Here is a 13,559-nt window from a genome sequence, read left to right as displayed (position 1 = left end):
TTCCAACCAGTGCCTCTTTTTTAGATATTTTTCTTTTTGTTTTGTTTTTTTTTTGTAATTTTTCTTTTTTTTTTCTTTTTTTGGAAACATAGAAATATAAAGATATATCTATATATAAAATACAATTATCAAAAAAATACATAAAATCATATTTTTAACTATTTACAGAAAACAAGGGGTAAAGCCAAATTTTGAAGTTGGTAACATTGGTAATGTCAACATGTGCTATGTACCATCATGAGTGATCAATGGACGTGTTTGGTGGGTGCAATCCCTTCCTCTCACATACTAGAATGAGGAAGGGTTTGCAAACACCAAATGCGTCCATTGCGATCCTCTGATGGCACATAGCACATGTTGACACACCGTGTGCTTCTTCAAAATTTGGCCTCTAAAAACAATGTGATACAAACATTAAAAACTTTTTTTACAAGGGAATGAAGAACATGATCGATTGGGTTTTAGGGAAAAGGGGCTTAGATTCTCCCTAAAACATCGATCATGTTCTTCATTCCCTGCCTCATAGTGTCCAGTTCTCGTTGGATGTTTCGAATTTGGTTCTCCATTCGATCAATCTGGCCATTCCAGGCCATGATCTCACCAATCAATCGCTGGGCACTGTCCGTGGAAAATGGCTTCGCGGCTTGTCCTTCCACAACCAGATCATCACCTAAAAACATGTGTAGATAAAAAATTGTTTAAAATATACAGCCATTAATTGTTTACCTTAAGCTTGGTTGTCAGACACTCACTTTGTGGGGTGTGTATCTCCACCACCTCTTCCTCCTCCACATCTAGCCCTGGGCTGGGCTGATCCAGCTCGGACACGGGGCTTGGCTGCTCCCTCATGGACACGGGGCTTGGCTGCTCCCTCACAGACACAGGGCTGGGCAGCTCCATCACCGACACGGGGCTGGGGCTAATTGCCCAATCAGGCTGGCGAGGTCGGGGGGTCCTGGGCTGCTCCGCCTCTTGTCTGAGTCTTTGTTCCCCTATGAGAATGAAAAAACAAAAAAAAAAGGGATACTTTTAAGCATAGTGATATTTGAGTTCAGAAATTTGAATATGAAACATTGGTTTGAAGTGGTGTACAATTATTAGCTGGTTATTACAAGCTCCTAGTTTAATACATCATTAAAATTACATTTTTTTAGTTAGGCTGTGTTCAGACTGCTGCGATGTGTGAACGCTGCAAATCTACTGTGGTTTCACGCATCGCATGCCTCCCGGAGGCAGTTCACACTGCCCTATGTGACCTGCTGGGAGTGTCAGTGTAAAGTTTTATTGACACCTCCAAATTAGTTCTCATATCACAGTGCAATCTTTAAACTCGGACAGGAATCGGACCACATGGTGTGAACACCCATGTGATCCGATTCGGCTGTGGACTAAAAAAAGGGCCATGTACAAGTTTGGGCCGGATGCGATGCAAATTCAGCCATACTATATGTATGGCTGAAATCGCATCACACAGAGATCACATGTGATTTGCACTGCAGTGCGGTGCAAATCACATTTGATCTCGTACATTGCAGCAATGTGAACCTAGCCTTTAACCAAACTGTGATACTTTAAATCTTTTGTCCAAGTTTCACAGACGGACACACTCGAATCATCCCCTGGAGTACCTGTGTGTGATTATGTCAAAAAATGTTCTATGATGTCCCAAACTACACTAAATGATTCCCAGTACAGATGTTGAACCAGCATTCTATCTATCTATCTATCTATCTATCTATCTATCTATCTATCTATCTATCTATCTATCTATCTATCTATCTATCTATCTATCTATCTATCTATCTCATTTTTTTATTGAGACTACATTACACTGAATACATTTATGAAACTTTATTAAAAATTTATATCCTAAACTGAGTGTGACAATTCAGTTTATCATGAACAATACAAAAAAATTAATAACTAATTAAAATCTAATCCAACACCAGATAAATTTACACCATATACAAATTCATGCTATTTACGTCCACATATACGAACAAGCATATTCGCTCATTGCATGAACTATTAACCACACAAACGATCAAATTCGCCAGATTTACATATAATACCTATACGAACGATTATGTCCGACAGTCACGATAAACGCGGAGTTTACTCACTTTTTTTCAGGGCCTTTTTGATGCGATGATATTGGTCCGGCTCCCTGGACTTGATGTCGGTCCATCGTTTCCGGAGCTGATCCTTGCCTCTTCGTTCCCCAAATTTGCTCTGCAAAGTTGTTACGACCATATCCATGATGCCGCTTTTCCGGATATTGGGTTGGGGGTACGGGCCATTTTCCCCATCATAATCCTCCCTTCTCAATATAGCCACCATCTCCACCATCTCTTCAAAGGCCATGTTTGTGGCCTTATATCTCTTCCTTGCTCCGGAAGCATGGGGTTCAGGGCTTTCCTCCGCGCTGCTCATTGAATTTACGTCCGCCATTTTCAACTATCAATCTCCCACAGCGGAACGAGGGTAAAAGGGGCGGGGAAATACGGTCACACGGAACGTCAGGGGCGGGCGACGCAGGCGGAGCTTGAACGCATGCGCTGTATATAAAGCGTTACCGTGAGGCCGTACGCTTGTCCGAACGGAAGCAGCGAGTGCTACACGCGACGGTAAGATAGTTATCATTTTATTTTATTTTAATTTTAAGCCTGCGTTAGGAATGTGTATAGTGAAATTTCACCTTATTGACGGTTAATTGATTTTTTTGTGGGTTGGTGGTTGAGTGGGGTTGGTGTTTTGTGTGTTAGTGTGGGGGTGGGGGTGGGTGTATGGGGGGGGGGGGTAGTGTGTGTGTGTGTGTGGGGGGTAGTGTGTGTGGGGGTAGTGTGTGTGTGTGGGGGGGTAGTGTGTGTGTGGGGTGTAGTGTGTGGGGAGGGGGTGGGTAGTGTGTGGGGGTAGTGTGTGTGTGTGTGGGGTAGTGTGTGGGGGTAGTGTGTGTGTGTGGGAGGGTAGTGTGTGTGTGTGTGGGGGGTAGTGTGTGTGGTAGTGTGTGTCTCGCCTACATTGTCACAATATAAATAGTGTGCATTTGGTCTGACATTTTTTTTTTTTTTTTTAGTATTTATTTATTTAATTAATTTTTTTTTTTTGTTTTTCAGAAATCGAAATGCAAAAGTATAACCCAGACCCCTTTAAGGAGGAAGCCTTCCTCTCCACATTTATTGATATAATAGAGTCGCACAGGAGCCTTTGGGATTCCAAACACCCACAATATTCTTGCCGTGCTGCCTGGAGGAAGACACTGGAGACAGTTTTGACGTTTGTGAAAACCCGACTCCCCCAGGCAGACATTGACTTTGTGAGCAACAAAATTCAGAACCTGCGTAGCGTGTATAGGCGGGAGCGCAAAAAGATCCTAGAGTCCCAAACATCAGGATCAGCAGCAGGTCAGGTCTATGTACCTAGGCTGTGGTATTACGACAGGCTGCGTTTTCTGGATGACACGTCAGAAGCCAGGCAGTCACTTTCTACTCTTCCGTCTACCCTTCCCTCCACCTCAGGTGAGCCATCCCTGGAAGATCCAGACCCTTCCTTGCTGGACGAAGTTGATGCGCCCAGCTGGAGCCAGGTATATTTTAGTTTCTAAAGTTTGGATTGCTCAAATATTAATGATGTAAAGTTCAATGTTTGAATTGCTTCCAAATCTAGGATTTCATCACAAATTAAATTAGATAGAAGGATACAGTAGTTTACACAAATGTGGCTCAAATCTTGGTGAACTGATGGAAAAATGATGGTGTCAAAATGATAGCCTTTTGTATTTCAAGACAAATGTATTTGCAAGTGAGAACTGTAAAATTGTTAGTGATTGATGATTTCAAAATATAGACATATTTTATTTATTGATTTCTTTGTTTTTTTACACAGGATGAGCTCACCCAGGAGGAGGCCGGGACCAGTGGTATGGAGGAGGAGACCAGCCACACGCAGGAGCTAGCTGGGCCCAGCAGGAGTCGGACCGAAAGCCAGGTCCCTCCCCTCCGCCTAGCCAGCAAAAGGCCCAGGAGGATGACACGGACAGAGGAGGAGTCCTTGGCACTTATACGCCAAGCCACCCAAGTGCTGAGCAAACCCCCCAATCCTGAGGAGGCCTACGGTACTTATTTGGCTAGTAAGTTACTAGAAATGGAAAAAGCACAGCGCAACTTGTGCAAAGCCATTTTTTTTTATGCCATTCAACGGGGTCTGAAGGGTGAGCTAACACCGACCACCAGACTGTATAACACAGACCCTACTGCTCCTCCTCCTCCTCCTCCTCCTACCACAAGTCCACCACCAGAGGCACAGCCTCCAGCGAAGCGTGGAGGGAAGGCTAGACGGAGGAGTCGGAAGTGACATTTACATTTACATTCACCTGTAAAAAAAAGTAAAAAAAAAAACACAACACACAAGGGTTAAAATAGTTTATTGCACAGCTCCGGGGGTCTTCCATCTACGGGGGTCTTCTCCCCGGACTCCTCTGCTATCTTCTTCTAGCTCTTTTGCTAGCGGAGGAGCCCGGCTTTCTTCTTTGCCGCCGCCCTCTTCTTCCGACTTCGGGGGTCTTGTCCCCCTCTTCGGTTCTTCTTGTACTTTACAGGCGGTGGCCCGTTCTTCTGTTGCCGCTGTCACCGCCACCACCGCCTTCTGTACTTCTGTTCTTCTCTTGAGATGTTGCCTCGTCGCTCTCTCTGCTCACAATGACGGGGACAAGACACCCGGCGACTTATATAGGGACATCCCCGGATGATGTCGCTGCCCATTATGGTGTCACATCATAATAGGCGGGGACATCATCCGGTGATGTCTCTACATAAGTCGCCGCACACCTTGTCCCCGTCATTGTAAGCAGAGAGAGCGACGAGGCAACATCTGAAGAGAAGAACAGAAGAACAGAAGAACAGAAGGCGGCGACGGCGGCGACAGAAGACTGGGCCACCGCCTGTAAAAGAGCTAGAAGAAGGCGCGGTGGCCTGGCAAGAAGAACCGAAGAGGGGGACAAGACCCCTGAAGAGGGGGATAAGACCCCCGAAGTTGGAAGAAGAGGGTGGCGGCGAGGAAGAAAGCCGGGCTCCTCTGCTAGCAAAAGAGCTAGCAGAAGATAGCAGAGGAGTCCGGCGAGAAGACCCCCGAGGACAGAAGACCCCCGGAGCTGTGCAATAAACGATTTTAACCCTTGTGTGTTGTGTTTTTTTTACTTTTTTTTTACAGGTGAATGGGTAGGGGTACATTGTACCCCATACTCATTCACATAGGGTGGGGGGCCGGTATTCGGGGGCCCCCTTATTAAAGGGGGCTCCCGGATTCCTATAAGCCCCCCGCCCACAGACCCCGACAACCAACGGCCAGGGTTGTCGGGAAGAGGCCCTTGTCCTCATCAACATGGGGACAAGGTGCTTTGGAGTGGGGGGCTGCACGGCCGATAGTCCGGCGAAATTAGAACGCCTTATTAGTCCACTGAAAAAGTGCCTTGTGTGGGCAAGTAGCCCGATCGGAAGTCCGCCGGATAATCGGCTATGTATGTACATGGTATTAGACTAAAATTATTGCTCTCGCACTAACGTTCGCATTGATACCTCATATGTGTGGTTTGAACGCCGTTTATATATGTGGGCACGACTTACGTATAAGTTTGCTTCTGCATGCAAGCACTCTGGGACAGGGGAGCTTTCATATTTTTTTTTATTGTTAATTTTATTTTTATTTTTATAGTTAGCTGCTTTCTTTTTATTTATTTTTTGTTGTTGTTAACTTTTATGGAAACATCCCTTGTAATATGCATAAGTATTAGACATGTGCAGAGTAAAATATTTCGTTTCGGAATTTCGTTTTCGTCCGAAAACTTAATTTATTTAGTTACTCCCAAAATTCATTTTTATTTATTTCGTTTTTCGTTCAAAAATTGCATTCGTCCGAAAATCCACATGAATTACGGTCGAATCTGTCTTGGAAGGCTTATGGTGTCTGTCGAATGTATAAAGAAGATTCGACGGAGCTAACTAAATAGCATACTTTAGAACCCTATTAAAGTCTATGGGACTCCAACGTTCAAAATCTAAAGTGCTCCTTTTAAAGGCTAATTTGCAAGTTACTGTCCTAAAAAGTGTTTGGGGACCCGGGTCCTGCCCCAGGGGACATGTATCAATGCAAAAAAAAGTTTTAAAAACGGCCATTTTTTCGGGAGCAGTTATTTTAATAATGATTAAAGTGAAACAATAAAAGTGTAATATTCCTTTAAATTTCGTAGGGGGGGGTTGTCTATAGTGTGCCTGTGAAGGGGCGCATGTTTCCCGTGCTTAGAACTGTCCCAGCACAAAGTGTCATTTATGCAGGAAAAAAAGTCCTTTAAAATCACTCGCAGCTATTATGAATTGTCGGCTCCGTAATACAGAGAACACTCATTGAAAGTCATTGATAAAAAAATAAATAAATACATTTTAAAAAAAGCGTGGGGGTCCCCCAAATTCAATTACCAGGCCCTTCAGGTCTGGTATGGATATTAAGGGGAACCCTGCCTCAAATTTAAGAAAAAATTTGACGTGGGGTTCCCCCTAAATATCCATAACCAGACACTTCAGGTCTGGTATGGATATTAAGGGGAACCCCGCGTCAAATTAAAAAAAAATTGACGTGGGGTTCCCCCTAAAAATCCATCCCAGACCCTTTATCCGAGCACGCAACCTGGCAGGCCGCAGGAAAAGAGGGCGGGACGAGAGAGCGGCCCCCCTCCCTCCTGAACCGTACCAGGCCACATGCCCTCAACATTGGGAGGATGCTTTGGGGGTCCGTGACCCCTCAAAGCACCTTGTCCCCATGTTGATGAGGACAAGGGCCTCATCCCCACAACCCTGGCCGGTGGTTGTGGAGGTCTGCGGGCGGGGGCTTATCAGAATCTGGAAGCCCCCTTTAACAAGGGGACCCCCAGATCCCGCCCCCCCTGTTTGAAATGGTAAGGGGGTACAAAATTACCCCTACCATTTCACAAAGAAAGTGTAAAAAATGGTTAAATAAAACAAACACACTTTTGAAAAATTCCTTTATTAAAAATAAAAAAATAAAAAAAAGATTCCAGCAGCAGTAATCCACTCTTGCTATCCAGTGACGGACGGTCATCTCTCCAGCGATGTCTCATCTCATCCAGCGCAGCGAATACATCCTTCTTCTGTCTCCTCCACGGAGACACTGCAGGCATTCCGGCGGCTGACGTTTCTTATATACGGAGGGCGGGGCCACCCGTCACCTGACCCCGCCCCCCTCTGACGCAAGGGGAAACCCGGGGTTCCCCGTGACGTATGGGTGACCCCGCCCCCCTCTGATGTAACGGAAACCTGCCTGTGTTACATCAGAGGGGTGCGGGTCACCCCTACGTCACAGGGAACCCCGGGTTTCCCCTTGCGTCAGAGGGGGGCGGGGTCAGGTGACGGGTTGCCCCGCCCTCCGTATATAAGAAACGTCAGCCGCCGGAATGCCTGCAGTGTCTCCGTGGAGGAGACAGAAGAAGGATGTATTCGCTGCGCTGGATGAGATGAGACATCGCTGGAGAGATGACCGTCCGTCACTGGATAGCAAGAGTGGATTACCGCCGCTGGAATCTTTTTTTTATTTTTTTATTTTTAATAAAGGAATTTTTCAAAAGTGTGTTTGTTTTATTTAACCATTTTTTACACTTTCTTTGTGAAATGGTAGGGGTACTTTTGTACCCCCTTACCATTTCAAACGGGGGGGGGCCGGGATATGGGGGTCCCCTTGTTAAAGGGGGCTTCCATATTCTGATAAGCCCCCCGCCCGCAGACCTCCACAACCACCGGCCAGGGTTGTGGGGATGAGGCCCTTGTCCTCATCAACATGGGGACAAGGTGCTTTGAGGGGTCACAGACCCCCAAAGCATCCTCCCAATGTTGAGGGCATGTGGCCTGGTACGGTTCAGGAGGGAGGGGGGGCCGCTCTCTCGTCCCCCCCTCTTTTCCTGCGGCCTGCCAGGTTGCGTGCTCGGATAAAGGGTCTGGTATGGATTTTTAGGGGGAACCCCACGTCAATTTTTTTTTTAATTTGATGCGGGGTTCCCCTTAATATCCATACCAGACCTGAAGGGCCTGGTAATTGAATTTGGGGGACCCCCACGCTTTTTTTTTTAATTTATTTATTTATTTTTTTATCAATGACTTTCAATGAGTGTTCTCTGTATTACGGAGCCGACAATTCATAATAGCTGCGAGTGATTTTAAAGGACTTTTTTTCCTGCATAAATGACACTTTGTGCAGGGACAATTCTAAGCACGGGAAACATGCGCCCCTTCACAGGCATACTATAGACAACCCCCCCCCCCCCTACGAAATTTAAAGGAATATTACACTTTTATTGTTTCACTTTAATCATTATTAAAATCACTGCTCCTGAAAAAACGGCCGTTTTTAAAACTTTTTTTTGCATTGATACATGTCCCCTGGGGCAGGACCCGGGTCCCCAAACACTTTTTAGGACAGTAACTTGCAGAATCTTTTCTCTCTGTCAAATCTTTTTTCTCTGACGAATATTTTCTCTATATAATCTTGGACTAATAGAGGTAAGGTTAAGCACATTCGACCACAGGTTCTATAGACACAGATTGTTGTCAGAGTCATGTCGAATCTCCTATTCTATATCGAACTGTTGTAACAATGAAAACGAAAATAAAGCATTTATTTATGTCGGATCTTTCGTTTTTCGGATTTTGTGCTTTCGTTATCGTTTGTCAAAACGAAAACGAAAATAGCTGAAATTCGGATGAAAATGCATTCGGACGAAAACGAATGCACATGTCTAATAAGTATGACAGGTCCTCTCTACAGTGAGACCTGGGGTCAATAAGTTCCCGCATCTCACCTCAAGGCTGAGAAGCCTGAAATAAAAAAATAAAAAAATGATCCTTGCTTCCTAGCCGAGGCAGAGGAATTTTTCAAATGCAGAGGCCGGGTGTGATGTCATAACATTGCGACCCGGCCTCTAAAAGGTCATAGAGACTTTGGGGACCATCTGGCCCATGGGAAATCTCTATGGTCATCATCTGGCGGTGGTTGGTTCTTTCTCTGGTTCGCCAATCGCAGGGAGAAGCACCGGAGGGTGGCAGGAGGAGGGGGCATCCAATCCCGCCGCCTGTAAGAATAGTCAAGAGGCTGGAAAAGAAGATATCTGAATGATGCCTGTTACTGCACCCATCATTCAGATATCACCGCTCAAAGTCAACAACATCATATGACATTGGGGGGATGGGAAGCGATTAAGGTTGGAATGAAGTTTTATCTTCTTTTGGGATCACCGGTTCATCATATATTATTTGTTCTGGGCTCAGAAACCAATGCCCCCGTGTCAACATGTTCAGTCCTCCCCATTATCTGACAACGCAGAACTTTTATTTGCCCCCACCCCCAGCCTTCACTGCAGTGTGTGGAATCTAACAAAAGGTCCTACTGTCATTTATTGAGTGGTGTAAGGCAGTGGTCATCAACCCTGTCCTCAGGGCCCAGTAACAGGCCAGGTTTGTGAGATAACTGAAATACATCACAGCTGATATAATTTGCTGCTCAGTGATTGCAGTATTCTAGTCTGTATCTCCCCAAGGTAATACTTAAAACCTGGCCTGTTAGTAGGCCCTGAGGACAGGGTTGATGACCACTGGTATAAGGGCTAGTCTACACCGGCTTCAAAACATGGATTCGGACATGCCTTGTTAAAGGGGTTGTAAACTCTTGTGTTTTTTCACCTTAATGTATCCTATGCATTAAGCTGACAGAAAACTTCTGACAGTGGCTATCTATACAACTGTGTTGGTGTCCCTTGATAATTTTACATTATATTTTTTTAAATGTAACTGCCTACTTCCAAACTGTCATTTGACGTAAAACGCATAGCCTAGTATTATTCTCCACATGTTGTTATTTTATTGTGCATTAAAAAAAGAAAACAAATAAACTTAGACATGATATCTGCCAATAGAACTTAACCAAAAAGTACATTCTATGCATCCAAAAATATAGAAAATATACCAAATCAAATCAAATCTGCTTCTTAATATAGGGGATCAACCATGCCAAGAGTTGGTGAAAGCAGGGGTCCATCATCTGGGGATAATGCCGAAAATCATCCGGATTATTCTCCTGGAGCTCCCACAGCAAAGGCATATGTCATAATTGGTCACGATTAATAAAGCAATCAATTTTTGGTCCAAGAAATCCTCCTCCTCCGGTCCCTGGACTGGGCTTGGGTCAAAGCATTAACTCCAAGGCCAATAATAAATAACACATTATCACCTCAGATTCTGCAACATGGCTGGTTGACCAACGGCCGTTCAGAAATTAACTGAAACGTGCGAAATGAAAAGCGTGAAATTAAATTGTGAAATGAAAACCACGAATCAACACTCACCAAACTTCTACTAACATGAAATTAGCAGAAGCAGACTAAAGGGTGACTCTAAAGAGCTGAAAAAACACATAGTAAGTCAATATGTTTTTGTTTGTTGGCTGACAAGTGTATCCAGTTTATATGCAAGACAAGTTTGGGGCCAACGCCCTTCGAATAAAAGTCTGCAGTTTTGTCTGCGGAAAATCCAATTATGTGTAAATCCGATCGTGTGTACGAAGCTTTAGTCATAGAGTTGGTCTGGTGACTCTATATTATACCATCTCAGTTTCAAACACAATCCCAGTGGCTGCAACCGGATTGTGTGTTAAACCGCCCACTGTCAGGTCAAAACAAAACAATACACCAGTGTTACTATAAAAACAATGAGTGTAGGTGAAAAAAAGTATAGATTTCGCACCCTTAATATTGACCCAGAAGTTATATTTCTGATATACAGCATAGAAAAGTTGTGTAGTAATTAAATAAAGGCCTTTAACCACTTAAGGTCTGCCCCATAGCAGTTATACTGCCTCAGGGTGGCACCTGTGCACCGAATCGCTTATATATATATATATATATATATATATATATATATATATATATATATGCAATCCAATTGGCTCGCTCCCGCTGTGATTATACACTGCGGGAGCTGATCTGTGGTACTAGTAAAAAAATGAATAAAAAAAAAATATCCCATACTTTATACACGCTATAACTTTTGCGCAAACCAATTAATATACGCTTATTGTGATTTTTTTATTTTATCAAAAATATGTAGCAGAATATATATTGGCCTAAATTGATGAAAAAATTAGATTTTTAAATAAAAATTTATTGGATATGTTTCATAGCAAAAAGTAAAAAATATTGTTTTATTTTCATTATGTTTTTTTTGTTTTTGTTTAGGGTGCTAAAAATAAAAAGCACAGAGGTGAGCAAATACCACCACAAGGGAAAAGGAAAAAAAAAGGACATCAATTTTATTTGGGTACAACGTTGCATGACCGCGTAATTGTCAGTTAAAGTAACGCAGTGCTGTATCACAAAAAATGGCCTGGTCATAAAGGGGGCAAATCGTCCTGAGGTCCTGTAGTTAAAGAGGAACTGCGGTCTGCTCACATAATTTGTGATAAAAACATCTTTGCCATTCTGAAACTTCCCTCCAACCACTTTGCGTGTCACAGCCAAGTGCTTCCGGACACTCTGCTAGCAGTACACCCATGTCCCATTATAGCAGGCAAATGTCCCTGCCCCAGCTGCTGGACCAGCGAAAGAAGTTCACTCCCAGCCATCCACATGCCCAGCGGTTGCTAGCTTGGCTAAATTGCTAGCACTACAACTGCTGCCTTTTCAGTTGGTAGACTCGGCCCCCTTCCGTGAGTTTGTACAATGTGCGGTTCCTCAGTGGCAGGTCCTCAAACGCCACTTTTTCTCACGGAAGGCGATTCCGGCTCTCTACCAGCATGTGGAAAACAATGTCCTTGCCTTGCTGGACAGGGTGGTCAGCGGTAAGGTGCATATTACCGCTGACTCATGGTCCAGCAGGCATGGACAGGGACGTTACCTGTCTTTCACGGCCCATTGGGTCACTCTTCTGGCAGCTGGGAAGGATGCAAGAAAAGGTGCAGTAATGTTGGAGGTTGTTCCATCACCATGCCTCAAAAATGCTACTATTGGTTGTGACACACCTCTCTCCTCCACCCCCTCCTCTTCTTCTTCCTCCATGGCCTCTTCCAGTGCTCTGTCCTCAGAACCAGCGGTGCTTCATAGGCGTTCCAGGGGCTACGCAAGTACACAGGCAAAACGATGCCATGCCGTGCTTGCGCTGGTTTGTTTGGGGGACAGGAGCCACACTGGGGTGGATGCTTTGTCAGCTCTGCAGGGGCAGGCCGAGAGGTGGTTGACGCCATGCCAGCTTAAGCCAGGAATGGTGGTTTGCGACAATGGCACCAACCTCCTCTCCGCCCTCCGACAGGGACAACTGATCCATGTGCCCTGTGTAGCTCACGTCCTTAACCTGATGGTGCAGCGGTTCTTGGGCAGGTACCCGGGCTTACAGGATGTCCTGAAGCAGGCCAGAAAAGTCTGTGTGCATTTCCGCCAACCATTTAATGCCTGTGCTCGACTGGCTGAGCTCCAAAAGGAGTTGAACCTGCCCAAGAACCGCCTTATATGTGACATGCCCACCAGGTGGAACTCAACGTTGGCCATGCTGCAGCGGCTGCACACGCAGCAGAGGGCCAGCAAATGAGTACCTTTGCAACTACGGCACCAGGACAGGGTCAGGGGAGCTCGTTTTTTTTTCATCACGCCAGTGTCGCATGATCAGGGATGCATGCACTGTCCTGTCACCATTTGAGGAGGCCACAAGGATGGTGAGCAGTGACAGTGCATGCATCAGTGACACTGTACCTCTTGTCCACCTCTTGGAGCATACGCTGCGTGCAATAATGGACAGGGCACTTGAGGCAGAACAGAGGCAGGAAGAGGAGGACTTCCTTTCCTCTCAAGGCCCCCTTTATCCAGACAGTGTTCCTGCTGTGCCACCCATCACACAGCAAGAGGATGAGGAGGAGGAAGAGGAGGAGGAGGATGATTGTGTCAGCATGGAGGTGGAGGCTGGCACTCAGCATCAGCAGCAGCAGCAATCTTGTAGGGATGATTTACAGTCCCAAGAAACCCGTGGACTTGTACGTGGCTGGGAGGAGGTAGCTGCGGATCATGTTGTCCTTAGTGACCCAGAGGCCTCTGGACCGAATGCCTCAGCTAACCTACGCTGCATGGCCTCCATGATCTTGCAAAGCCTGCGGAAGGATCCTCATATTCTTCGGATCAAGTAGAGGGATCATTACTGGCTGGTCACTCTCCTTGATCCATGGTACAAGGGTAAGGTTGCCGACCTTATCTTGCGATCGCAGAGGGAGCAGAGGATGAGACATCTCCGGGAGGCCTTGCAGAAAGGTCTGTGCAACGCGTTCTCAGAGACTGGGAGGTTACAAACTCCTGGTCCTGGACAACGTGTTGCTGAGGCATCGGTCAGAAGGAGCAGCGGAGAAGGTGGCCATCTGACTGATGCTTTCAGACAATTTTTTAGTCCGCAGCCCCAAGGTATGATCGGTTCCAGCACCCATCGCCAGCGTCTGATTTACATGGTGCAGGAATACCTAGGGGCAAGGTC

General features: G+C 45.5%; 1 protein-coding gene across 1 annotated transcript; it reads right to left on the bottom strand.

The window, feature by feature from the left end:
• Nucleotides 1-444: 444 nt before the first annotated feature.
• Nucleotides 445-988, bottom strand: LOC143963920 (uncharacterized). Its single transcript, XM_077473655.1, has 2 exons — nucleotides 753-988; nucleotides 445-670 (listed from the first exon to the last, which is right to left on the bottom strand). Exons 1-2 carry the CDS (start codon nucleotides 898-900, stop codon nucleotides 477-479), a joined length of 342 nt encoding a protein of 113 aa, XP_077329781.1. The 5' UTR covers nucleotides 901-988; the 3' UTR covers nucleotides 445-476.
• Between the last annotated feature and the right edge of the window lie 12,571 nt (nucleotides 989-13,559).

Source organism: Lithobates pipiens, unplaced genomic scaffold (genome assembly GCF_037356315.1).
Source record: "Lithobates pipiens isolate NorthernLeopardFrog02 unplaced genomic scaffold, aLitPip1_a1.2 Scaffold_8, whole genome shotgun sequence".
NCBI classification, from domain to species: domain Eukaryota; kingdom Metazoa; phylum Chordata; class Amphibia; order Anura; family Ranidae; genus Lithobates; species Lithobates pipiens.
Note: the sequence above shows the minus strand (reverse complement) of the source record. Positions and strands in the feature narration are given on the sequence as shown.